We start from the raw sequence: 27,978 nt of genomic DNA, 5'->3' as shown, positions 1-27,978 counted from the left end.
ACTCGTATCCTCACTGCAGGTGCTGATCTGTTCTCTAACTGCACGGAGGAGTGTAAGGCTCTTGGCCACTCTGACCGCTGCTGGATGCCGTCCTTTGTGCCATCCGACGGGCGCCAGGGGCCCGACTACCGCAGCAACCTTCACGTCCCAGGGATGGACGCCACGTTACCTGACACTGAGGTACCCTCCTCCGTCAACCTGTCCGACCAAGTCGCCATGACCTCGTCCACTGCCTCGTCCAGCGATAGGTCATTCTCCACCTTTGGCAAGGATGGTCAAAGGTCACAGTCACACAACAGCCTTCACCATCACCTTCATCCGCAACAACAGCAGTACAGCTCCAGCACGCTAGAGAGGAAAGAGTATGATAGGGGGACGCTCCCGTACAAACCTACCTTTCTCTGTGAGTATCAGTATGAAAATTCTTTAGGACCATATGACTTTGGTCTGGTCCAGTACAGATACTAGAGAAGGGGAAGATGAGCAATTGGGACATTTTTTTTTTCTTAAATATTTGTTCTATCTCTTCTATTTTAAGGAGATATAAATTGTGGCTTTATGTTCTGCTGGATTGTTTTCTCATATATGTTTTATTTTGTTTGTTTTTATTTTATACCATTTTGTCACGTGCTGTGTCATATGTATAATATTTTCTATTTCTAACTCCCCTTCTCCAAAGTCTGTATAAAATAGATCTAACCCCCACTTTGATTTCACACTGTCTGTAATCATGTAACTTAAAAAATAAAATCAGTTTGAATCATAATCGCACCGATTTTGAAGTGGCCCATTTTTCTTTTCCCTCTAAATTCCCTGTGGGATCCTTTTTTTTTCCTTCCATTGAATCTTCTTTATCTGATGCTCATACAAGCAAAGGTCTCCATCAAAGGAAACTCGTCGCCTTTGTCCTTCACACCATCCATCTCACACGCGTCCCTGACAATGCTATGTGTATCAAAAGTATTTTCATTTCCCAGGTCATCCTCTGTTAAGAACTCATATTAATATTCATCAATATTTAAATCCTCAGGATGACTTCCCTACTCATTTGCTAGAGTGCTCAGGCATGTTCGAACTTCAATGTGTCACCTCCTTTTAAAAGAGCCTTCTGAAATTCAGAATGACTTAGCAAATAGTGAGTGCAGTTACGCGTAAGAAACTTCAAGAGTGGCCTTCTCAACAACCGTGTCATCAGAGTTCTAAAGTGCCTTGAGGCTGATGGGTGGCAGAAGTACCATTGTTGAAGGAACTGGATCAATTTTGGATGAAGGGGAAATCACAATCTTTTCCCCAAGAGGAAAAAAAAAAACAACCCTGGCACTATTCATCCATGTTCTTCATGTTACTAAATAACAATTAAGTTCAAAAACGATTTATTTACATTGTTCAAAATTCCAAATTTGGAATTCCCCTTCAAGTCAGCGCCAACCAACAAGAGTTTGGATGGATGTAAAACACATTACATTTCTGAGTATGTCATCGTTTTTTAAACATTAAATAAAGGTTTTGACTTCCAGTAAAAAAAAAATTACCGTATAAGCACAGGTTCCCTCCATTTTGAAAAAATGGACAGAGGCATTCTGTGAAACAATGATTCATGTAATTTCAAAGTTTCAACACATCAACTGAAATTGTTTTAAATGATGATGTTTTTAAATTTCATGACTCCAAAATAATCAGTTGGAACATTATAGAAGTTGAATTTCGCTTCTTTCAATCTAGATTTCAACTTCCTGTTTGCAAGCTCCCTATAGAGTATATTCACCTCGGGATCACAATTTGGGAGACATACCAATTTGAAGTCAAGGACTGAATCACGTCTGACGCAACAATTATGGGACGATTTTCTGGAGGTTGTAGGACGGGAAAGTGCTCATGCCATAAATGTCCTTGAGGTTAGTGGTTGTTGTTGTCACTCTGAATGAGGAGGGTCTCTCTGAATTACATGAGGAGGCAATTCTTTACAGCCGGAAAAATATATTTATGCACTGAAGCGTCTACAACAAGCGCTTGTTTTCCTGGCTGTTGGAGTCGAAGTGAGATGGTGGATCATATCTGTGTAGTCTTTCAACACGGAGCCACAAGGCTCTTTGGTCTGCTCACAAACTATCGTAGCCTCCTTCTGGTCATTTATATCAAAACCAGACATTGACCCTCAACCCGCCAAGTCACAATTTGAACAATGTCGGCGGATTAAAAAAATCCCATTTTTACCCGACAGGATTTCAAGAGAGATCACTTGGACATATGGACAAGACTTTAGTGATGATTTTGAAATCCACAAATTGAGGCGTGAGGCATCAGACTGCTGGATGAAGTGATGTGCCAGCAGGAACGTGACGTTTTGCTGAAGAGCCAAAATACCAGTGATTTGATTTACCATTGATCTGTGTTCCTGCTGGACCTCTGGCCCCCAGCTGGAGGTGGGGGCCAAAGAAGTCAAGAACTCGCAGACAGAATTAGTTTCCTCAGCAGGGAGTTCTGACTTCAATTTGGAGATGACGGGGTTTGATACCCAGGGTTCTCACCCTCACCATGTCCGTCTCCTCAACTGTACAAATGAGAGCCGAGGAAGGTGGCATCAGACAAGTTGACGGACACGTGCGATAGAGAATGAGGCATGACTCAATATACTGTTTGCATTGGGAAAACCACTCAACCGCCCCGAGGTCAAAAGAATGTTTGAGCAAACAAACCCATGAGCTGCAGGCCATATCTATGCCCCATCCAACAAAGCTGGTCTGTGGATTTAGCTCAGTTAAAATCCAAGGTTGAACTCAAATATGACAAATTAATTTGCCTAATGAAGTTTACATGAATAATTTCTCCAATAAAAAATGTTTCCTTGTGCATTATTGAGCAGCTCTTTGTGGATGCCCAGAAGAAAAAAAAAAGAAAAGTAGCAAGCCAGGGGCTGCTTTCATTTGCTTTCCATGCTTCCAGTTGCCATGAATATTCCATTAGCCCTGAGAGTAGAGAATGGATTTGATATACACATTCAGTGGAGAAGTCATTTCCAGTTAAGTCACTACCATGCTAACCACCATCCGCCATGATACCACAAGCAAACTAAGCAGTGCCTCTCAGGTAAATGAATGTTTGTGACCTGGCAAAGGAAGGAAAACAATCTTCCGAACATACCTCAGGTCTGTGCAAAAAAAATAATTGGTATTTCGCCTTCAGGTGTCAGAGGCTGCTTTTCTCCTGATTCTGCACATTGGCCTTGCAGCGCCAGGCCAAATACTCCTCATATCTCACGCATTTGTACATGTGTTATGTGTGTTCATTTGTTCACTTTTTTCATGAATCTTTAAAAGGCAATGCAAAAAAACCTGTTTTGTTGCGTTTTGAAACACAACCGTACACAGAAAGAACAGCCTGTAATGGGAATATTTTACCTTTTAAACTGCACAAGCGAATGGTTTTGATGCCTTGATAGAGACTGTGTGAATGTTTAATGATCAGTTTGTTGAAAATGAATGAGGCAATTAATCTGCTGTGTATTTTGTACCCATACATAATGCAACTGCAAAATTTCAAACATTTATCTCCACTCGCTCATGGAGTCGAATGCCCAATTCCCAAATTAGTCTCTGCGTTGTGGTCGGATGACCAGCCTTTTGGGTATAAAAATAGCTTCACAGAGAGTCCTCTGTGGCACGTATCCTTCAACAGACAGTGTTTCGAACAGACTGTGTCACTAAAAAGTCTCGCGGGAAACTTTTATTTGTCTTAATGACTGTATTCTTTGTCTTTTCAGCCGGGAAAAGGATTTGCTAGCTCGTTCCACGTGGACCTGTCAGAGACAGCTTGAAGTTCTGTCTTAGACCGACGATACTGATGCTAAAGACAGCGAAACGAATACGCGACATCAGCTTCTGAACATTGTCGTGGCCAATGTACAAATCAAAAACAATCTTTGGTGCGTTGGAACCAAAGAGTTATAGACACACGAACTGGCTGAGGCATCAGAGGAGCGATCCGAGGCCTTAATCCGTTCAGCAGGACTGAAACAGACGTTGTGGACATTAGGAAGGTGAAGGAGAGAGACACAGACAGGCGCTAAAGGAATACAAAATGAAATGGAACAAAAAAAAAAAAAAAAGCTGGACATATTTACTCACTGTGGAGGTTTTTGTTTCTGACCAAGGAGTTGGCCTCTAGAGATCTGTGTGTGCCTGTTTACATCAAGCAAACAATATTTCTGTACAAATTTCAGCCAACGTCACACAGAACCCTGGAGCGGTTTCTACAGTCACCATTAAGTCAACTGTACAGAGACTGTGCGCGGAGGGGAAAGTGAAAACAAAACACGGAAAGAGATGATGTTGTACAGCTACGAAAGGACGAGGAAGACGAACACAGTTTCTTATAAATTTGGTACCTCTGTGTTCTTTTCATTTACAGTATTTATTTGACTGTTTCAATGTGGCAACTCACTTTTTTCACTTCCTGATCTTACGTGTGGTTTCGATGTGAAGAATCTAGCCTTGATCCAGCAAACAGGAACCTGCGGTTTGGTAGGAGATGTTCAAATTTGTACGAGCAAACGTAGGAAAAACCAGCTTAAAGAGTTCAGTTTGTCAATAAGAAGAGAATGAGGCTCCTTCTCACGCGCCATGAGGTGAGAGACAGAGAACCCAACAACAGATTGTGATTTCCGAACAAGGCCTATATACGTAAACAATCAGATACATTCAGTGTTTTTATATATCTATTTTTTTTCATCATGTGTGAAAACTGTTTACAGTGCTATAAAAAAACAAACAAAAAAAACAATAAAAAAACAAGATAAATAAATATAAATCTATATATACATCTATCTATATATGTATACAATCTACTTTTTTTGAAAACTGTGTAACCATTGAGTAAGTTTCTACGCTGCATAATGTCACCCATGCTATATAACAAAGTGCTACAAAAGTCAGTTTGAAACAAGTAATGCTTGGATGTACAAGCCAACTCTCTGATGCCAACCGAGGATTAAGTTGTTGTTCATCTTTGATTGTTACATTTCACAGATCAGACACGTGGGTGTCTGCGTGTAGCGGTGACACTTGAGTGTTCCAGCCTGTGTTCGACTTTATTAAATAGACTGTGTATTCATGTACAGGACGGGATGGGGAGGGAGGACCATCACTACTGAGCTAGATATCCAAGGTTTTACAATCAAATGTGAGTCGACATGTTTTCGGACACATGTGGACACGGACACACACAAAAAGTCAGGTAAAGTGGTGATAAATAAGACTGTCGTTTATGTTATCTGTTCCTGTTCTGTTCAACATGGATTTACAAACGACCATTAAAATGTTGCTGTATAAAAAGGAGAAATAAGATGTGTAGTTTTTATGAATTGTTCAGACGCTTGGATACAAAAATGAACTACACAAAAGTGTGGGGGTCATTCAGAAGCATTATGCCGGTGTCTTCTACAACTGCGGATGTCGTTCACGCAATGATTTGTGCATTCATTTGTGTCTCAGATGATAAGTTATCATTTTCTTTGAAAAAAGAGACAGTTTTGCTGCAATTTTAATGTGTGTTTCTGCATATTTCATTCATGAAGATATTTAAGTGTCTATACATAATGCATTTGCAACATGATGCGAGGTTGCGGTGTGAGCTGGAGAGACAAGGCATGAAAGTGAAAAGCAAGAGCATCAGTAGCGAATGAGCGAGAGGCAGGAGGAAGAGTGAAGATGTAGGCTGTGTACTGAATTGAGATCACTCAGACAAAGAAGGGCGGTGAAGAGGAGAGTGGAGGCCGGGTGGACAACAGATACTCAGTTCAAAAGTGTGAAATAGTGGCTGTTTTTACGTGGACTTCTGGGTTCCAGAGTGATGCCATCCATGCGCATGTTGACTCACGGAAAAGAAAGATGGAGGTTGAGGTGAAGCAATGGTCTGGCGCTCCTTTTGCTCTTCACGGTGCTGTGTCACTTGGTACATAAGGCACCTCAAATGAGCATGCGCAGTAGTCATCGTAGGTGCTAAACTGTTTTTACCCGATCAACACTCACCTGACACATCCATATATTGATGTTGGGAAAGTGGACCTTATGCTGAGGTCAACGCAACACATAAGAAAAACAGAGGTTGGGGTTTGCACTCCTTTGGTTCCACACTGAGTGTGACTTTGTGCTGCCGTCTTTAAGAAGGAGAGCTATGTAATTCAGTGAAGAGAGCTTCCGAACGTCTTTTCTAAACCGTTAAAATGCTTATGCATCATCATGCAACGTCAGTACAGGAGACAGAATTCCACTTTCCCAACATCAACATATTACCCCATGGGAGTGAATTGGAGAACTGTACTTTGGAGCAGGTGTCACAGCAGAGCTTTCTCCTCATGCAGCGCTGCGTTCCTCTTCCATCTCGACATTCGTCCAGCGCCCCATTGGGTTGCATATTACGTCTCACACATCACAACTGTCATAACTTGGGAGCCCTGAATTGACCCAAAAATAGTCACTATTTGATGCCTTGGGAGTGAAACGGTGTTGAGGTGGAACGTGTGGGCAACAAGCTTTGGCGTGACACGGTTGATGTGAGGCTCATGCGTATCAGCAAGAATGAATCAGACGTTTTTCCCTCATAGGGAGTGACCAGAAAAGTCACATATAGGATTTACTAGTATATCAGAGTGGAGCGGTTTATGTGGAGTTTTGGGAAGGAGACAAAGAGACCACTTGAGAAATGTTGAAAGGGGAATCAATAAAGGTGAATAAATGATATTAGCGCAGATGTTGTGAAGCTGTTTATGATATTCGGATCAGTCATGTTGAGTTTACGACAAACCCAAATGCTAAATAAGATCTTCGCAGTGACGTAAACGTCAGTTCAAAAGTGTGTGGCGGCAGCATGTGGTGAAAAATGGAGCTTCTTTAGTCAATATTTAGCATAGCCTGGTTTGAAGTTGACTCCCATGAGTTGCTGTTTAAGAGAGTCTCTTTGAGGGAGTAGAGTGAAGCTTGGATGATCTCTCTTGGCATGGTGCGTGTGTATAGCACACACAGTACTTTGGCAGATACTTTTGGGTCCATAAGTTGGTTGACTCGACTGTTATCCTCCAACTTCTGTCTCCAACCCTTTTTGGCCAGTGAAAATGACGCCAGGGGATTTAGCCACGCAAGTCAAGATAGGATTGTCTGCTGAGTTAGTCAGCAGCACACATTTCTCCACATCCAATAGAGCATGAGAATATGCAGGAGTAAGCTTCTTACCGCACCTTTGATTGATGCTAGTCAGGCTGGTTCCCTGGGTTTTCATGATCCACTTACACTACCTTGCAGGAGGAAAAGAGAGAGAGAGAGAGGAAACAAGTGGACTGGGTGAAGAGTGTATTCCGAGAGGATAAGTCAGACTTTTGTTGTGTTTTTGTCCATGTTGTTTCTGCTTGTTCTTCTGTGTAGTTTCACTGATGTTCAACATCCATTTGGCTGCATTACTGTCTGGTAGTGTTTCTAACTTCCGTCTATCCAAAACAAAACAGTGTACCTGTCAAAACTGTTCAAGGAAGGACTGCACTTGTGGGATAGCTGAGTTTAGAGTGCTCGCTGGTTTAAAAAAAAAAAAAGAAATCTGCAAGATGCTTCTATTCTGCTACTGCCGATTATTATTATTTTTATTATTGGCTCCTGTGTGTATTTATTGATTTTGAAAAATGAATCAATAAATACACACTGGAGCCAATAAAGAATAATATAATATATCTCTGTATATATATATATATATATATATATATATATATATATATATATATATATATATATATATATATATATATATATATATATATATATATATATATATATATATATATATATATATATATATCTGTATATATATATATCTATATATATATATCTATCTATATATATATATATATATATATATATATATATATATATATATATATATATATATATCTGTATATATATCTGTATATATATATATACAGATATATATATCTGATCACATATGAAATGTGTGATATACTTCAGTTGTTTTATTTTTATTTTTTTTATATTGAAAAGGTGAAATCATGCCGCAGACACACATATACCACTGTAGACTGACAAATATTAACTGGACTCCCTAATCTTGAAAATAAGTAGTGCATTAGTTGTGAAGTGTCAGTCAGTTGCAACCCAAATGTAAATGTCTCTGGCATATTCACGTCCGCTGATGTCACAGGCCCCAGACAGAGAGAGAACTGAGGAGCTGCACAAAAGCATTTTTTTCACGGTTTCGAGCTGAATTCCAGCAAGACATACCATAAACACAGCCGCTGCAGTGTCAGACTGTGCCTGGGAATTTTACTTGAACTGTTTTCGAGCGAAGACGTTCGCAGTCCTGCCATGAAAATGGTGTTCTATAAATGAAGCTATCGCTGATTTAGTCAAGATGCAATCACTGTGGTTATGCTCTACTTTCCAAATTCCCTGACCTCAATAGCTCTTCAAAAATGCTGTGGCTGTCACTGTTCTTTCAAGAGAAGGAAGAGAAGAAAACACTGGCCCTGTGTCTTCAATCCCATTTATCCTCTGCAGCATGATCCCCACATGCTTTGGCAGAAGTTCACAGGGAGAGCTCTTGAATATGGGAGTCAAACTATAAGGATATTCTGTTTCCCATTTGATCGGATAAAACATTTCAAACAAGTAATTGTTTGTTATGATAGATCAAAGATCTGAACACGTGAGCTCAACTTTTTCGTGAGCTAGTAGCTGTGGAAGACAAGATGCATGTGACAGACTCATGAGCCTGATCTTGTGACTCCATGTACGATAAAGTACAACGGTTAGGACTGGAATGTTGACACAAGGGAGCCAGTCTTTTTAAAAATGCCACCACATAGCAAATTGAATTTTGTCAAGGCATTTTTTTCCCTCATTCAAATGAAATAAAATACAAGGAATGAAGATAATCTAGTCAAGTCATATGGCTGAGCAGGGAATTGAATTAGACATGACTGTTTAAAATAGTTCTGTGACGGCAGTGTAGTTTGCAAACTCGACGGTAATATTGCACATTTCAAGGCTTGAAAGTTGTGAAAATATGCATTGAAATGGTCTGTTTTTGGGCAAAGAAATGATTGAGGAGACATGTGAATTATTTAACTCAAAATTATTGGATTCATAATGACACCAACGTGGCTTTCCAGCCACAGCACCGGATGTGACTGAATGTTTTACTGGCCTGAGCTGCTTTGCCTCAGAAACTGTTCCATTTACAGCAGTATAAACATAAGTGTTGTGGACACAGCTCAAGTGTGTGATGGAGGCTTTATGCCGGTTGCACATCTCACCCAGGTGGCTTTAGTATCAAGGTAGATAATAGGCAAACATCTTGATTTCAAAAGCAAGCTCAGTTGACCTGGCGGCACGGCCTGACATTCTAGCGTCGCCTGCGGATTGACCCGATCGGGTCGTCCTTCAATTTGTCTCCGAGGCAGGAGTCATTACCACTGAATCAACTTGTCAGTCTCTCCTCTCTCCAGCCATGCACTGTTGAGTGAAGTGACCCAGCTGTCTATCTGAGCCTCCTTGCCTGTCTCTCATATTCTTCCTCAGCAGACTCGTTTCATTACTTTGGCTAAATAGACTTTCAAGAGAGCCCATCAGATGTCATTTACACAATACGCCACTCTTGCCTTTCACCACCGCCGCCTCATCAGACTTGCACACAGGCAGATGTGAAAGAGACGCACCGTCATGCCGCTTGCCTCCTTATCCGCACTGGCCACATGGGTCAAAATGGACTCCCACTCTCCGTGATGGTCTCTAATTCCTTGCCACCTCGTGGACAGCTATAAAAGCATCTGCTCCTCTGTCTACCTCTTATCTGTGGCTTTGCTTGGTCTGTGACAAGCCATTTGCGTGCGATGCAGCTAGTCTGCCCCGACGACCCGGTCTTATCAGTGTGCATTTATTACTCCAAACGCTATCTTCGCAGCTGACAAGACCTCATCAAATAACTGATATCCACCCGCTTCTAGACACATGAAGCTGAAACTAGTGCAGCCGGAGGAATGGTTTCATTGGACTCTAGTAGAAATGAGTGTCAAAATAAGCCACTCAGGGAGTCGTGTACTGTAAAACGTTTAAAAACTCTAAATGTACATGTCACCTTTAAAATGCTGTTTACAAAATGCTTCACAGGCAAAAAAAGAATTTCAATAGCGTGTATGAACAGAGACATACATGCATGTTGTTGGCGACTGCCTCGGTGAAGTTCACGTTCATGTTGCGTGTTAAATCTATTATGTGGCGATTTAAATCCAGATGCTGAGGTGGTGGAAGTCGGGTCGGGAGCCAGACCAAGGGTTTTAAAAGCTATAAATTCAATTTTAAAGTTCATTCTAATGCGGATATGTAGCCAGTCTGCTGTTTTATTGAAACAATTGAAGAAGCGCTAAACCGCTCAGTGATGCTATTACTACGCTGTTTCCACAATTCCTATTGATTTTTTAGGGAGACCCTGACTAGAAGAATCCCCCTCTTTAATTGTGTTCACTTGACTTTTACGTTGTATGTTCACTCTCAGCGCCGTAATTGACACATTTAATGGGCTTGTTTCATCCAGCCAATTGAGCCAGTCTTCTATCAATTCTTACATAGATAACACACACATCTCCGGCACACAAATATCACACTGTCACACTCATGAACTACTATGCTCATGTACTGACCCACGACGCACTTTGTTATTGTGTATAACGCAGCCTCTGTATGCAGACGTGTCCCGTTAGCTACATTTACTGACTGTTTTTTCTTCATATTGAGGTGTAAAACCTTTCCTGTCTCCACACTGGACCGTGGTAGAGTGTCACAGGGGAGGTGCTCGCTCTCCACACCACTCCAGGGTTTGATGTCCTGTTGTGGGCTGGAGCTGGGACAGGGATGAGGTGAGTCTGGGACAGAGCGTGATTTGGTTTATGACTTTGTCACAGCCAAACTGCACAGAAGCGCACATTCAGAGCTGGACACGCACCGGGCACCTCTTCACTTCTGGAGAGACCTCACTCACTCGGCAACCCCTCCCACATGCAGCGGCCACACACATAGAGGAACAGCGCACCTGCAGCAGACACTCTACATTCACTCCTACAAAAGAATATTATAAGGCTTGGAACGCATTGTTTCTTTTTCCATTCATTGTAATGGGAAAAGTCGATTCAGATTTCCGACAATTCGCTTCTCGAACGGCCGTCTGGAACGGACTGTAGTCGAGAACCGAGGTACCAATGTATATATACATATGTATATAATGTAAATAGTTGAAAAGTTTTTTTAGGATTTGAGGTCAGATTTCAGATGAAGCATCCAAAGACTGCAAGGACAGAAACAATCATCGCAGGAAAAACAAAAGGGGACTCAGCACTCCTCTGGGCTCAGCCATTTTAGAAAAAACAAAACATTTTTAGCCCACATACCAATTACTTCAGTTTGCTTCCGGCCACCACCCCCTTGTACTCCGGATCCTATATAGACAGTTGAGAGCTGGTAAATGCAGGGAACGGGAATTTAGGCCTCTGACTCAGACCCTGACCTTGTGCATGGAACAACGCGATGGAGCACAGACCTCTCCCTGCAGCACTTGGCTAACGTAACAATTCTGACAAGAGACAAAACAGCCAAGTATGCAGGCAGAGCCACTACTTTAAAAGGAACAAACCCTGCTGTCGGCAATTGCTTGCAGCATGTGAAGCCAAAAGATAAGGAGGAGGGGAAGAAAAAGAACGAAACAGAAGAATATTTTTCTACATGCACCCAATTTGTACCAACAAAGCATGCAGGACCCTTAGGTTACAGTGACTTTGCACTGGTAGCTCTGACATAACATGTCAAATCACCTTCTTGAACACAAGATGAGGTGGCACATTGTGTTTCAAAGTCAGGCCTTGTCTTTGCGTGTTACACATATTTCCATAAATGCCTAGAACACAGATACGGAACAAGTTCTGGTTAAATTTGGACTGCACAAACATTTTAGCTGACACTTTGTAATTCTCACTGGACTGATTTATGGATTGTCCACCATCTGCTGACCAGCAAATTCCAGTAGCTGTGAGGAGAGATGCGTTAAATCACGCTTGGCACTAACTTTACACCCTCAGTTAAGACGCTGGAGACACTATTTCTACTGGGTCGTGTGATCAACTTGGGAACGCTTTTGCTCCCTGCTGTACAACGGAACTAATTTCAGTTTGACTCAAGATTGTTTCCACAGAGTCCTGGCTCAGTTGGAGCTATTAAAAAGCGTGAACCTGTGTCCCTCCCACCCACCTGCTCAGAGTGGGAGGAGCACCAGAGCAGGAGCCGCCAGTGGAGATCTGTCTGAGGCCGCAGCCAGAACAGTGGCAGAGACACCACCATGGACCAGAGCAAGCAGAGAGCTGAGGAGGCTGCAGAGGAGATGCAAGAGGAGCAGCCAGTGCCAGACACACCCACATCCCTGAGGAAGAAGAGGGCTCCGTCGACTCCCTCACAGACAAAATAAGGATCACTTGATGAAGATGAAGTCTCATGTGATCAAACATTAAAACCAAGTGGAAACAACCAAACGTGGAAGACACATAAGACATCATGGAGGTGGATATGGTCATGCTGGTTTCCAGTGTGTTCTTAGCTTTTTCACAGGGACTTGCTTCTCATGAGGCGCCCGGGGCGCAAATCTAGCCAGGACCGCCTCTGCATTTATTGTTCAGACGGTCGTGACCTTCTGGAATGAAATCCTTTTGAGTCAAGACAAAGCAGCAAAAGTTGCGGCGTGAATATGTGCTACAACTTTTTGATGGCTTTGAATGCGAATAACAATTGATGGAACACAGTTTTCAGTTGACAGCCTTCAGTAAGAATATTGCCATGTCATTTTGAAAATAAAGCAAGGCTTTGTATACATTGTTACATTGCAACGACCACAACAGATAAATACAGAATTCTAATTCCATCAACATTGTATTTCTTTTTTTTTTGCATTAGTTGAGAATACAAGACGAAAAGCCCAGAGTTCCCACTGAGCAATGTGTCCATTTACGGTTCCCTGATGCGACCAGTCGCCTTTAACTATTGTTTGTGATTCCAATTTTCCGGGTCAGTAGTTTACGCTGAGTATACAATAAGCTTGTTTTCTTGGCGATGCTGTCGCATTTCGATTGACAACGAGGGGGAGGCCAACAAAGACGGCGAAAGATCACATTGTATGATGGCGTTTTCTGTTGAATATTCATTTAATACCAAAGGCATTTTGATATAATGTTCCACTTCCTTACCTGGTGTAGTTAAAATTACAGCAATTCTTCTCCATCCACTAGTTGGAAATGAAGCATTACACGCTCACAACTGAGCTCGGGCAGCAGTCGCAAACAGCCGTGGAGCAGTTGTGGAATGGGAGCCTCATGAAATGCAGTTAACCAAATAGGTCACAGAGGTTCTGGTAAAGTGAAACAGATTTCCTCATCAAAGTCAATGTCACAGACACAAGCAGCTGTCTGAGTTAAAATCATGTGACGAATCAGCTCTGTCTTGTGATGCCGAGGCTGTAAACAAGATAAGAGCTGAATGTGTGACCAACCATTGACCAGATTCAACACGGATATTAAAAAAACAAAATATCATGTAAATATCTGCTTTTGTCAGTGTAATGTCGAATTTTACGCGAAAGTGAAATGTAGAAATTGTGATTTATACGTACAAGCACAAGGTGTTAAACATCCCTGGATATTTGCCACTACTATCAGGTAGGGTCGGGAGCATACTTCTTAAGGGGGCCACATACGACAATAATCCCAATTTTGCTTCTTCCCAAAAAAGGATGGACAACAATGTGTCAAGAGGGAAATTGTCCCGAAAATTGGCTCTGAAAATGGGCAGAGCTGACAATTTCAAATGTTAATATTTACGACCAAAAATGTTTTTTGTGGTTCGGACAAGTCGATCACTCCCGACTTCAACTGTGGAACGGAATGTAGCCAATATGGATGTGTTTTGAACAAACGGCAATAAGTCCCATGATTACACACATAAAACCCGGCACCATAAGATCATTTTGTGAGTTGTGCTTTGTGCCTGTTGTCTTGTTTCTGCTTTGTTTTATCACATGTGATCTTGCGAGATTCCAGGTTTGGAGGATGAGCTTCTTGAACGGTGGTGTGGCAGAATATTTGTGCATGGTTTACACCACACCACATACAAAATCATGAACAGCAGACTTTTCATCTTCAAAAAAATCTGATTTTGAGAGTCCTTTATGCGTGTCACCCCCTTTGGTTTCGAGGTTCTCTGGCTCCAGAACAATACTGTACAGCCTTATCCTGTAAAAAAGGGAAAACAATAATTTAAGTAGAGGACAGTTATTGTATTCCTTGTTCAGGTTGTTTTGCTGTGGGAGAGTTGCTTGCAAAATGAGAAAAAGATGAGAAGGTAGACGGACTCAGCGGTAACAGTGTATTTGATGAAAGGTCACCAACACACAGAACTCAGGAGAGCGTCTGAGAAGTACATATCATGACACAACCTCTTCGCTTCTGAGTGCATCGCCCGATTCTTATACTTAGAGTCTTATTCTCCCGAAGTTCCATAATGTAGGTGTCAAAATTCAGAGAAGTAGCACGTCTAGCGTCTATCCTGTTTTCTCAGCATTGTCTGGCGCTGAACTGCAGATGTGATAAACAACTTCTGCTTGTCCTCAAGATGAACCTCTGATGAACAAGAAACCTTGTCCTTTCGCTGAGCCACGGCTTATATTCATTCACTCAACATACAATATTCCAACAGCCCTAGGGTATGTGCCACCCTGGTGGCTTCTTCAGCAGCAAGTTCCTTGGCGATCATCCACCGAGCCTGACCTATGACTAGAACTTCTCTCGGTAACCAGAGAGGAGAAGGACCCACAAAGCCCCGCCATCTCAGCCATGCCTGGTTATATTTGTCCTTTAGTTCTTTTGAACGCTTCTTGCCATGGGACCGTCAATTCCACAATGAAAACTCGTAAGCAGCCTTTGCATCAAAGGACCGGGTCTGGACACAAGTTGCTTGCAGCAATTTCATGTGGGAAGAAGAGTCTCTGACTCCACATGCAAGTCCAAATCGCGGGCTTCTTTCAGTTTGCATGAGTCTGGAGGTGTTCGTTTGGCCATCTGTTCCTCTCCCTCCTGGAAGAAGGCAGTTGGTCGCCAACCGGCAATTTTGGCTTCTCGAGTCGTGTGAGTGTGTGGTGTTTACGGTTGCTCTCTTATCCTCTAGCGCCACTGCTAAACACATGAGCACTTGCTTGTCATGCGAGGTGTACCTGTCTTTGTAAAGCTGCCAGGATGCGTTTGAGGTTACTGACTGAACAATGTGAAAGTACCGAACCGCTTGAAGGAGAGCAAAGTAAGCACAGGTTCACCATTTAATATCCTCTGCATTGTACTTATTATGGAACCAAACATTAACATAACAAACAAGCGACGGCTCCGCTATAGACTGCTTGGGTTCATTTGTGAAAAGAACCCTGAAAATTCCTATGAGGCATCATCGAAATAGACGTGTACGTCACTCAGTCATCTAAAAATAGTACGAGTAAAACGTGAACTGAATACCTGACTAGCTGAAAAAAAAAATAATGAAAAAGTTGGGACGGAGTTGCTGAGTCGACACAGAGACGTGTCAGGCTGAGAGGGAGGCGAGGTGGGTGCCTGTTTGGGGCACAGAGGTCTGCAGTGTGGTGGTGCAACACTGTCTGCAGCCTCTAGAGACCAAGCTGTCGCCCCGCTCCAGCCCCCAAACACACAAGTAATGGCACTTCCTAACCCCACAGATGCAGGTGCAGCGATGCCAAGTGAAACATGAGGGTAGTTCTCTCTCTCTCTCTCACCAATTGAGGAACCTCGATAGAAGAACACCTGGTCCCCAATAGGGGGGGGCAGAGGCCTATCTCTGTATGTCTAGCCTCTAAGCTATCTCTCAGATTTAAGCCCTGCCTTCCCCCCCACCACCAAAGCCCCACTCTCGTTCCGCTGTCTGGCTCTCAGCTGTCACGCTGAGAAATGGCAGCCAAGACAGGGGTCTTCTGCCTAGGGAGATGGACGAGAGGGCAGAGGCCTGCCGACACACAGATGCTAAATCACAGACATATCCCACACATAAATAAGGTAGTGGATTTACTTGCGGTTGGAGTCAACATCTGCTCCTCCTTTTTCTCCCTGCACTTCTTGTTGTCTTTACATGAAAAAAAAAAAATCTGCTGAAGTTTCTCCTCCCTCATCACACTGAACATGTAAAAAAAATTCTATTAAAAGAGCATAGAGGTTATGCAATAGATTGATCCTACTCCATAAAGTGCACAGCAAACTGTAGAAAAGCCACGAGTGGATCCGCTGTGCCATTTCATCCCTTCTAACATGTAGTGACAAGAGGAAACAAGCCACATCTGCCCTCTGAGAACAAACACGGAGCCGTGCTTGGGCTGGCGGATGCAACACAGCGGCTTCTGCGAGTGTGAAACAACGCAGAGGAAACACATATCAAAATGCATACTTACAACGAGATGAAAAGAACACTCAGTGCTCATGCTTTGAGTCCGCTCGGGTCAGTTCTTCACTTCTTTTTTTCAACACAAAGCATATATATCTCTTCGGAATCTTGGCGTGGAGACTTTGCCAGACTTTCTGTTTAATCCGTTCTCGCTCCCATGGCGGAATACATTGATGTCAGGAAGTGGAGTTCTGTGTCCTATGTTGATGCCGAAAATCTGTGTTGCTTGTGGACACATAGATGTTCCAATGGAGTAGTGTTCCTTGCGTATATATATATATATATATATATATATATAGGGCACATAGATGGACAGACGGACGGACGGACGGACGGACGGACGGACGGACGGACGGACAGACAGACAGACAGACAGACAGATAGATAGATAGATAGATAGATAGATAGGAAGTGGACTTTTGTGTCCTTTAATAACAACAACAAAGTCAGCCTTCAGCCTTTGGATGTTCATGTATACACAAGGCATTTCTATGGATTAAACACTTTCCTTCCTGTGTGGCGTTACAAGCGGTGGGTGTACTAACCCGAACCTCCGTCTTTCTTATGTGTCATACAGCCACGGAAAGTGGCACATACAGGTCAATTGAAAACCTAATGGGTCAACACCTAACACTGAAGGCTGCCTTTGTTGTCAGTATAGGACGCAAAAGTCAACTTGCCCAGCGTCTATATAATATGCGAGTGAGAATAGCAATTCCCTTGTAATTCTTCTTGGTACTGTACTGCACATGCCTTCAGCATGTTGGTTCAATTGACAAGTAAAGCAGTATCTTTTTTTTTTATCTCTTTCCAGGTAGGCAACAAACCATTTTCTCAGTGGCAACTTTGTGTTTTGTGTTGGTTATTCCTCCATAATAGACTGTCATCTGTCGAAATAGGCAGTGTTTCCTCCACACCATCCCCAGGGAGGAGCATCTTGAGACCTTCTCTGCCTATGGCTGGTAATGGAAATGGTGCATCCACCTTCTGTTATTCAGGTGAAAACCCGGCAGATCGAGGTAGAGGAATTTACCATGCTGTGCCTTTTTAAATGTTTCAGAATGTTGGCTGTGGAGGTTTTCCCGGTTGAAATCATACTGTTGCCCTCAGAAAGTCGACACCAGAAAATGTGTTTTTGTTTTTTGCCTGAGAGAAACTTAAAATAATTCCTGTATTTCCAATTAAAGAATGCATTTGTCACTGTTTGCTTTCATCTGTGGCCGTGGAGCAGGGGGTTACTTTACACATGTGGAAGACAACAACAACTGTCAAGAGTACAATTTTTCATTCCTTTGGTGAAAGACATATCTTTATGAACATTCATGAAAAAGGACAATACTTAGATTATGAAGAAATGCTTACTGTCCATCACTGTTGTTTATCCAAGTAAAAATGCTATTTCCACAATTGTTTGAACAAAAACCCACAAATAAATAAATAAAAAACAAAGAATCATGAAGTTCCATCTTTTCATTGTTACTTTTCCGCAGTGCAGTAGGTTCATGAATATCAGATCAAATGTAAATATATTCAACCAATGTTTTTTTTTTTTCTCTAAATGAAAGGTTTAAAATAAATATTCTATTGGAAAATGCAACACACATTTTATTATTATTATTATTATTATTGTGTTATTTTTTCACATCTAAAGACAGCGATGTATGGCCTCCTAAACTTCTACACACCTTTGCATCATCTAAGTGCTTGATAAATACATCAATAAATAATAAACTAATTCTGCGTTTTATAAATAGTGCAATGTGTTTCGTTCAATATCATTACTCTAGAGTCATAAATATATTTCTTTAAGCCATTTCAACTTGCCTCGACACATAAATCGGAAGTTGTGTATTTTATTCACATGTACGCTGTAAAAAAAAATGCAGTTTCACTGACAGCAAAATACAAGCGCAGGCACAACCACCAGCTAAAGTGAGAGTGACAATGACTTTGCCAAACAGTGATGGTTCTCCGAGGTTACATGTTGCTTTTATTCCCTTAGACCCCAATAAGGTTGTTGCTGAGCGGCTGTATAAGTGTGTGTGCGCATGCAGGAGCATATTTGGATCCTTTATTCCCTTAGCCACAGTTAAACTCTTGTGACATCGGCAGTCATGTCTTATTTTCCCATTAGAAAGGTCCCAGTGTAACACAGTGTGTCAGAACAGTGGCCACTCTTTCTCAAACACATCCACTGATTAACTCACATGCTATATTTGTCCCCCAGCACACACACACATGCACGTTCCTCACGGGCACAGAGAGCGATAGAGAGAGCACAGGAGCAGAAAATGGCACAAAAACAAATTAAACAAAGTGCAAGATAGGGCTCTCATTGTAATTACCATATTCAATAAAGCACAGATTAGATAAAGAACAACAGCTCCCCGTGTGTGTGTGTGTGTGTGTGTGTGTGTGTGTGTGTGTGTGTGTGTGTGTGTGTGCGCGTGTGTGTGTGCGCGTGTGTGTGTGTGCACGACAGAAAAGGGAGGACGTAGTTCATCACGAACTTGAGAGGTGATTTAAGAATTGTTGTCAAATATTTTCAGTACAATGATAAGTACTACAGTTGTCACTATTTGAATACAGGAAACAAAGGATTTTAGTTCCAGCACGAACTAAACTACACAATGCGTCTGAAAGAGCCAGACAGGGACAGACTTCCTGTGTGTGCTGCTTCATTCCTTCAGCTGGATAATGATCTTTATAATGCAGTTCAAGTGCAGTTTTCATTGTTTTCACTCTGGAGTCCGTCTCAACCTCTACGCTCAGATGCATCAGAGGAGCTGGTCTCTTTAGTTAGCGGCTGAAAAGGAGCAAGAAGAACCCTCTGTTGTGACGTGAGTGTCGCGCTTGTGATCTGCGCAGTATGCAGCCAAGACTGGGCTCTGCACGAAGGGGTTATGCAGCATCTAATAAGTGGGTAAGCCATAGCAGATGGACCCCTTTATAATTTCAGCGTGACACATCTTACAAGCCGTCATACGTCCGTTTTCTTCAGATGAAACAAAATTCTTCTAACTCGCAGACGAACATGGTTTTAGCTCGCGTCATCAAAAAATGCCTTTGTTTCGGTGAGAAAAGTATTTTAGCCAAAAACTGCGTCACTGCCTGATGTGGTCTGCTGGAAATTCTGGTGCTGGAACCGAAAATTGTGCATGTTTTACCAACTGGCGTTAAATGGTAAGCGCTTGCGTCCATGGTTTTATCGCGCACAGGCAATGATTTATTTTTTTTTGAGTTATTAAAATAAAAAAATCGTCTAGATTAAGAAATAAGAAATTGTCAATATGAAACAAATTCTAGGAGAAATGTTTCCCATACACTCCGTGTTGTATCGGAAGCAATGCACTGCGCAGGTGAAATGATAAATGTTTATTTATTGTAATAAAAAGAAATAATCAATTCACATAATTGCACAATATAACCAGTAAACCAGTTAGTCGGTAACTTCCTGTTCCAGCACCATCATGTCCGGCGGACCACATCAGGCAGACGGAAAAGATCGAACTTACGCATGCGCGTAAAAACGTATAATTTTACTGTTAAATATAGACAATTTTAACAACAACACAACTTTACGCAATATAAGCAGTAAACACAATTCTCAGAACTTGCGCATGTGTAATGCGTAATATCCGGTTCCAGTCCCGTAACTTCCGGCGGACCGCATCAGGCAGTGACAAACTGCAAACGCACTTAGCGCCATTGAACTTCGTAGAGAACGCATCGCTCAATAATTTCACGCACTGTGCTGCATGTGCTTTGGGACAAAGGCAGTTGTCGAAACACGAGGCTTACTCGCCTTTATTCCAGCTATTCCTAGTAAATTCCACCACATCGGTTTTCTTCGTCTCCAGGACGCCATTTTACTCCGACACGTTTAAAAATCCCACTTCAATTACGTGGATCTATCGGTTAACCAGACCCTTGCAGTCGACAAATGACAAACAAAAGGATGCTTATTTTAAATCCAATTCCAACCATTGGTGAAGTACTTTTCATGCGCACAAAAACAGCCAACACTCAATGTGGGATCACATGCTGCGATTGGCAGAAATAATGTGGTAATGCGTGGAGGTTTGGAAGATGTCAGTAAACATGCCGTTCTTCTATCGCCGTGCTCTCACCAAACTGCTGCCCATGTGTCTCAGTGATGTCCCACCACTGATCAGGCTGGAGAAGAAACTGGTTTAATGAGGAAAATAGTTTCCCTTCACATCATTCCTCTTCTGATCAGTGGCTGATCACAGGGTCCACAGCGAAGATTCAGGAGTCTTCTCTCCTCAGACACATTGTCTAGCCTACTGGGGTTCCCAGGACAGCTGTGAGATGTAATCTCTCTAGCGTGTCCTGGCTCTGGCCTTTGACCTCCTTCGAGCGGTTCAAGCCTCAACAGGGAGGCATCCTAACAAGATGCCATGACCACCTCGTGACTCTCATGATGTGAATTTTCTCTGCTGGTTGGCTGAGCTTCTTCCCAACAAACTCACTTCCCCACTTTACTTGTTATCCAGTTCTTCCTGTCAGTATAATGGCTCTCTGTTAGGCAGAATTGTTGGTGTGTAGATCTTCAATATCCTCGCCACATTTGGGAACAAGACCCACATATTGTGCATTTAGCAGACATTACAATTGAATTTCCTCACAAAAGGATTTATTACCATAATTCCCAGATTATAAAATGCTATTTTCTTCTCATGGTCTGTACCCAGCGGTGTATACAACAACAATAACACTAATATATGGATTGTTACGAGCTAAAGAGCGTTATGCTGCCAAAATATTGAGCCTTGTCACATCAAACTAAATTAAAGCGCTCAAAATACGCTGTTTTCGTCGGTGTGTCCGCAGCTCCGGAGATGAGAAGAAGCAGCTCAGATCGGCTGTTGTGTCGGAACTTCAGACACAAGGTTGAAAACTGTGCATTTTGAGCGCTTTAATATCAATAAAACAGGTGATGACTTCATGATTCTAGTTCTGAACGTTGCCGAATTTGTTTCATGAGTCAGTATTGATGCTGTTTTCAAGACTAGTTTAGAAGTGAGCCTCATGCTCTTGTCTCATGGCGCAAACAGCACCGCTGCACCTGTGGCTCATAGACCAGTGCGATTCATGTATGAAACAAGGTTGATTTTCCTTCTTAAATTTAGTGGGTGCCACTAATATGAAACAGTCTTCCTTCCAAGGAAGAGTCCGATCTCACTTGATACTCTACACTGCAATGTGAGGCTTTCCTATAAGTGGATATTTGACCACCAAACACAATGAACACAGCACTCTTTCCCGTGGAATTGGGGGGCAGTATTTTCATTATGCATTGAGAAATTACTTGGACAAATATGGCAACAAAAGGTCATAAACAACTGCGATTGATGGTGTAGTTGTTACGAGTGAATGAAAGGCAATGTGTTTTGCAGCATCACAACATGTAACAAAACACAATATTTTGGTTTGGTTTCATGTCTCATCTTATCTGTCAGTCATGCAAAAGGGCATTTCCCGGTCGACCTTCAGAAGCAGTTTATGCGGTGCCGAACAATACAAAGCACGTTGTGAGTGTTTTTTTTTTCAGTTAAATGCAAGTTAGGCTGCATTGATGTGAATTCTGCTGACCTGTTACTCATTTATCAGCAATGCAACTGATAACTTTCTTATTGTCGTGAGGCAAATCTCTTAAAAATGGTCTTCATTAGATGTGTTTATTGCAAAACTTTTGCTCCAACGTTGACTCTCTAGAGGGGAAATGCAGACAAGTCTGGGGGAAAATAGTCTGTTTTTCTGCGCTGAGGCTTCAAAGACATAATCAATATGCTGATTTAAAATGTTCTCAATCCAGGACCCCGACGCAGTTGAAGGAAAACAATGCGGTCGGCAATAAGGTAGGAAGGAAGTGGAACTGAAATGGCTCGATTCCCTGTGAGGAAATAGATTAAATGTGGACCAGAGATTTGAAGGCAGGTGTGAGTTGTTACAGAGTGACACTGCTTTATTCTTCAGTGGCATCAGCCATCACAAGACGCGTCACTGTCATGTCCATTTCACTGGCAGGTGACCGATGAGGATGCTGTGTTTTGCACGTGTCTTACACTCTTGTTTATTTCTCAACGTATAGCGTTTGGTACATCACTTATTCACGCTTAACTCGATAGGATGTCAAACTCTTTCATTGTTTTGATGAATCGCCGTTGGAGGAAGAACTAGAACAATGTTGAATCCAAGTCTTTGCAATCTATGCAACGTTGTCGGGGAGAGTAATGGGTATAATTCATTTAACAGGAGAAGGAAAATACAGCTGATTTTAATAGCGCAGACAGGGAGAGAAATAACAGAGGAAAAGAGACAGAAGAGGAATAATGAGCACTTTGAAAAAGCAGCTCATCTCCTTTTGTTATGGGAAGCAGCATAAAAGGGGCTGGAGAGTTTTTTTTTTGCTTAGCTTTGCAGCACATTTGGATGAGAGGAAAATCTGAAATGACCATAGAATTAAATCAATGTTTTGACACCAGCGTGATTATATGGTTGGGGGAAAATGAGCTTTTATTCCAGAGAAGAAAAGCTGTGACATGTGGCGGTCTGAAGCCTTTATATCATTGTTTTAATCTTCTGACAGAATGTACGTAAACAACACAGATACGGGGAGAATATAGCAATGTATGGTGACCTTTGAGTTACAAGATGTTGAAGGGGAAAAAAACCTGGATTCAATTCAAATACAAAATATAGAAGTAACAACAGCTCGTGCTTCTTTCATGTTTGTAGGGGGCCAGAGCCTACGGTAGCTCATGAGGATGGGAGTCATGAGACACTTTCATCGCATGCAAAACAATTTGAGACAACAACCGACCTCTGTGTTCAGTAATGGACACAATCTGAATGAATATATTCTGAGAGAAGATTAAATCATCATTGTCACATGAAGCAAAAAGATGTTTTCCAATTCAGATGTGCGTGATCAGACAGCAAGCATTTAAACTGAACTGAACTCCTCAGACATGTAAAAATGGTAAATGGTTAATGGCTCTTACTTATATAGCGCTTTCCATGTTTATCCTTAGCAGACGAGATGACAAAGTCCGCAACAGTGCACAAGTCTTTTGTTGCAAAGACCAACGCTGCTGGAGGATTCATGTTTCTTAGCACTGAATTTACTGGTCATGCCATGGGCAGTGCATCACAAGAAATAAAGAAGAAGACATAAGAGGTTTTTATATATATATATATATATATATATATATATATATATATATATATATATATATATATATATATATATATATATATATATATCATCACCTTCCTTCCTTCTTCTGCCACTTATCCGGGGTCGGGTCGCGGAGGCAGCATTCAGAGCAAGGAGGCCCCAACTTCCCGGTCCGCATAAACCTCCTCCCGCTCTTCCCAGGCCAGACCGGAGACATCATCTCTCCAGCGAGTCCTGGGTCTTCCCCGGGGTCTCCTCCCTGTAGGACATGCCCGGAACACCTCCCCAGGGAGGCGTCCAGGGGGCATCCGGATCAGATGCCCGAGCCACCTCAGCTGGTTCCTCTCCATGTGGAGGAGCAGCGGCTCCACCCCGAGCTCCTCCCGGATGACCGAACTCCTCACCCTATCTCTAAGGGTGCGCCCAGCCACCCTGCGGAGGAAACTCATCTCAGCCGCTTGTATCCGCGATCTCATCCTTTCGGTCATTACCCAAAGCTGGTGACCATAGGTGAGGGTGGGAACGTAAAGCTTCGTCTTGTGACTCAGCTCCCTCTTCACCACAACGGTCCGATACAGCGACCGCATCACTGCTGCCGCTGCACCAACCCATTTGCTGTGTGTTTACAACAATAAACACCGCCCCACCTGTTGAAACACAAGATTTCGACTCTAAGATTTCAACTCAATAAATCAGTTATTCTGGTAGTGGCAAGGATTTTCAATGTAAATGCTCACTGCCCCGGTTGCAAGTCCATCACAGGTTCCTGCCAAACTTCAGTGTGAAAATTTCATTTCCTGTGAGTCTTTGAAATGAATTGCATGATTCAGCGAGTGTCTTTTATGAAACTTTCCAAACCGAATCTTGATAGAACACTGATACTTCAGTAGGTAATGATGGGGCAATGGGAGAAATATTGTACTGACACATCATACTTACATAGTAATAATCATGGTCATTTTAATGGTTGAAATCCATCATGCCCGTGATGGTGTTGCATCATTTTGATCAAGATTATAGGTGAATAATACATTTGTTGCAATGTAAAATCAACTCCAGTTATAAGGAATATTAATAACAATGTGTACTCTGTGCAGCGTACAGTGCATGACCTTAGCTAAAGTAGTGTTGGGTTGATATCACCGTGGAACATTTGAAACAACCTGTCTGTGACTGGTGGCAAAATACAGATCAACAATAAACCACTTTGCTTGAAGCGTACTTATCCATAACAAAAAAAAAAGAAACTTCGATTGAAAATAAAAAAATCAGGAGGTCAAAAAACTAGGACGGATTGAACAGTGCCCTAAAATATTCCCTCAGGCTTGCGAGGAGGACGATAATAACAAGACTTTAAGACCATGTATCAAGCTGTAACTACGACACCAGCACAAGCAAGACACTACTACAAATGCACAGCAAGCAGCAAAAGCATTAACTTTCCGAAGTGTCCGGTCCAAATTCCTCACCCTTTCAAACACTGTTTGGTACAAAAACATTCAGTGAAGTAAAAACAGAGTCAAATCCAGATCAATGATCTCCAGTCACCAATTTTTCTCTGCTTATTCTCAGTCCTCACAAGTTGCCGATGTAAACCAGGCGGACGGAGTTTGACAATTATTTCGTTTTTTCCGTAAAGATTTGTCAGCAATTAAGAATGAAACAACAATAATGGACGAGATCACCAAGATCCTCGCAGCTCAAGAAGCAGAGCTTAAAAGACGATAGAAGCGTACACTGACTATAATTACGACAAACTGCAATACAAGAGAAGCCCAGACTGGTTTGATTTTCGTTTGTACTTTACATCTGAAAGCTCTGTCAATTACACACCAAAAATTGCAAGTTTAATGCTCTTCAGACTTTTGGATGATAGTGAAATGGAATATGAGTTTTTTTTTTTTTTTTGTCTAATGGACTCTTGACAGAACAATAATATTCACTGTCATACTGTGCATTAGTGATGGGCAGTGACAGCCTTCTGAGACTGAATGAATCCGTGTTTTCAGAGACAAGCACTTTCATGAAACCTCACTGTTTCTCGAGGGCTCATCCAATACACGGTAAAAAAATAATAATAGATACCTGATTAAATATAACTTATTTATGAATTCATTTAAAAATCCTATCCTATTGAATAACACCATTGAATACCCAACAATACTTTGTAAAACTAACAATATACCTCAACTAACTACTAAAAAGGAAATGGAAAAAAAAAAAAATAACAATTCAACACAGAACCTCTGTCAGTGCAGGAGTTCCACTGATCACACTGATGCACAAGACACGTCGCAGTAAGGATGATAACAACAACAACAAACATGGAGGAATCCCTGAACAAAAGCAAACAAAAGCATCTGTTTGCTTTTGTTCAGGGAGGTTTTTCACTACACAATGGCCAGGGTTTCCACTGCTCTGAATGGACTTGAAATTTATGTAAAATTGAAATTCTTATACACATATTTTCAAGACATAAAAAGAGCTTTAGTTTAAATAAAGTGATATAAAACTTGAATATAGCCACCATCGTGATTTATTGTGCTATTGTCAAACTGATGCAAAATGAACAATATTTGCAAATATTCTTATACCATTAATCTGCGAATAATTTGGATTAATTCATCACAAATTCTCTAACTAGATTATTATTTATTTATTTATTTATTTTTTATGGTTCATCCATGGACTAACCTCAGTGAGATCCTTGTTCCCATGAGAGAACCAACTGAATTCCCTCCAAGTGGGCCACCATGTGGGGGGAATGAGGCTCCAGATGAAAATACGACTGCGCCATCAAACCCCAGCCAGCAGTTGGTCTTGGGATTCAATTTTTGACTTGAGATGTCTTATTTTAACCTCTTCACAGCTTAACCAATTATGAGTCACGCACTTGGCCTCATATACATGTCACCAAATTCAATAAAATGTGGGGAAATGTTCTGAAAATAACATGGTGTCACGTCACCTTCCATGGGTGAAATTGAATTGACACCCTCTCTGCATAATGTAAATATCTATTCCTCCTGATACAGTATATGCACTGAGGTTAACATGAACAACTAGATCTGGAATGTGATGAAGAAAAAAGCTTATTAGATAGTCATGGAAAATGAACTCACATCTATGACCTACATATTCACCAAGTGTATTTCATCGCTAATAAGCACTTGCACTCTCGATTGACGTTAATATAATGAATGAATCTCATAAGAATGAAATGTTTGCTTACAGATGATGTTTATTACCACGAACTAATGCAATTACTTAATGCAATTACCCCCATTTTAAGCGTACTTCTGCAGACATGCCCTCATTCCAATTCAAGATAAGTTCGCGTTGAAGACCAAAGAGAAGCACCGTCATCAGCTTTGTCTGATCCCAAGCCTCGGCAGTTCATGTCGGGTCTTTCAATAAGATGCATGACAACACCTGTGTTTACTGGTGATTTTAGGGCTTCGAGTGCTGTTTGCATGTGTGTGTGTGTGTGTGTGTGTGAGTGGAGAAGGATCAAGTGTTGGGGATGTACACAAATCAGGATCATCTGTTTATGAGGTCACATCGGCACAAGCTCTGTGCCTGGGCTGCTTGACCTGACGTGTACCCCTTTAACAGGACCAAATGGGGTCTAAGCTGTCTGGGCTCGCCATATGCTGCTTTCAAGGACCTCTGAATCTAATACTCCAGAACTATGTTCATTGTTGTTATTGGAAATACATGCATGTGGTAATCCATCTGGTATACATGTGGACACAACACTGAGGTGTGGGGAAAAACATCACCTCTAATGCCTATTTGACACTGTATTTGTTTGTCACTTGATGTATGTTTGATCTATTATTATTATATTGAAATAATAATAATAATCTCTCTCTCTCTCTCTCTCTCTCTCTCTATCTATCTATATATCTATATATCTATATATATATATATATATATTTATATATATACACAGTGGTACCTCGGTTCGGAGTTCGAACAGAAATTTCGAGACTTGAACCTGAATGCCTCTTAAAAAAGCAGAAAAAAACGTAACGTGCGCGGACCGATCCGCTGACTCACGACACGGCTTTGTAATTGTGTATAACGCTGCCTCTGTATGCAGACGTGTCCCGTTAGCTACATTTACTGACTGTTTTTTCTTCATATTGAGGTGTAAAACCTTTCCTGTCTCCACACTGGACCGTGGTAGAGTGTCACAGGGGAGGTGCTCGCTCTCCACACCTCCACTCCAGGGTTTGATGTCCTGTT

The 27,978-nt window shown here is 41.8% G+C and overlaps 1 protein-coding gene across 3 annotated transcripts in view; it reads left to right on the top strand.

The window, feature by feature from the left end:
• Nucleotides 1-5,341, top strand: part of LOC128753714 (protocadherin-10-like) — a 41,532-nt gene extending 36,191 nt beyond the window's left edge. Inside the window, exons 5-6 of one of the 3 annotated variants that reach the window (XM_053855691.1) lie at nt 20-403; nt 3,761-5,341. In XM_053855691.1, the coding sequence (XP_053711666.1) occupies nt 20-403; nt 3,761-3,780 (404 nt within the window). In that variant the 3' untranslated portion in view covers nt 3,781-5,341. The other 2 variants (XM_053855692.1, XM_053855690.1) reach the window with 2 other exon arrangements.
• The last annotated feature ends 22,637 nt before the right edge of the window (nt 5,342-27,978 follow it).

This window comes from Synchiropus splendidus, chromosome 2 (genome assembly GCF_027744825.2).
Source record: "Synchiropus splendidus isolate RoL2022-P1 chromosome 2, RoL_Sspl_1.0, whole genome shotgun sequence".
In the NCBI taxonomy this organism is placed as follows: domain Eukaryota; kingdom Metazoa; phylum Chordata; class Actinopteri; order Syngnathiformes; family Callionymidae; genus Synchiropus; species Synchiropus splendidus.
The sequence above is the reverse complement of the archived record's forward strand: the minus strand, read 5'-3'. Positions and strand labels throughout refer to the sequence as shown.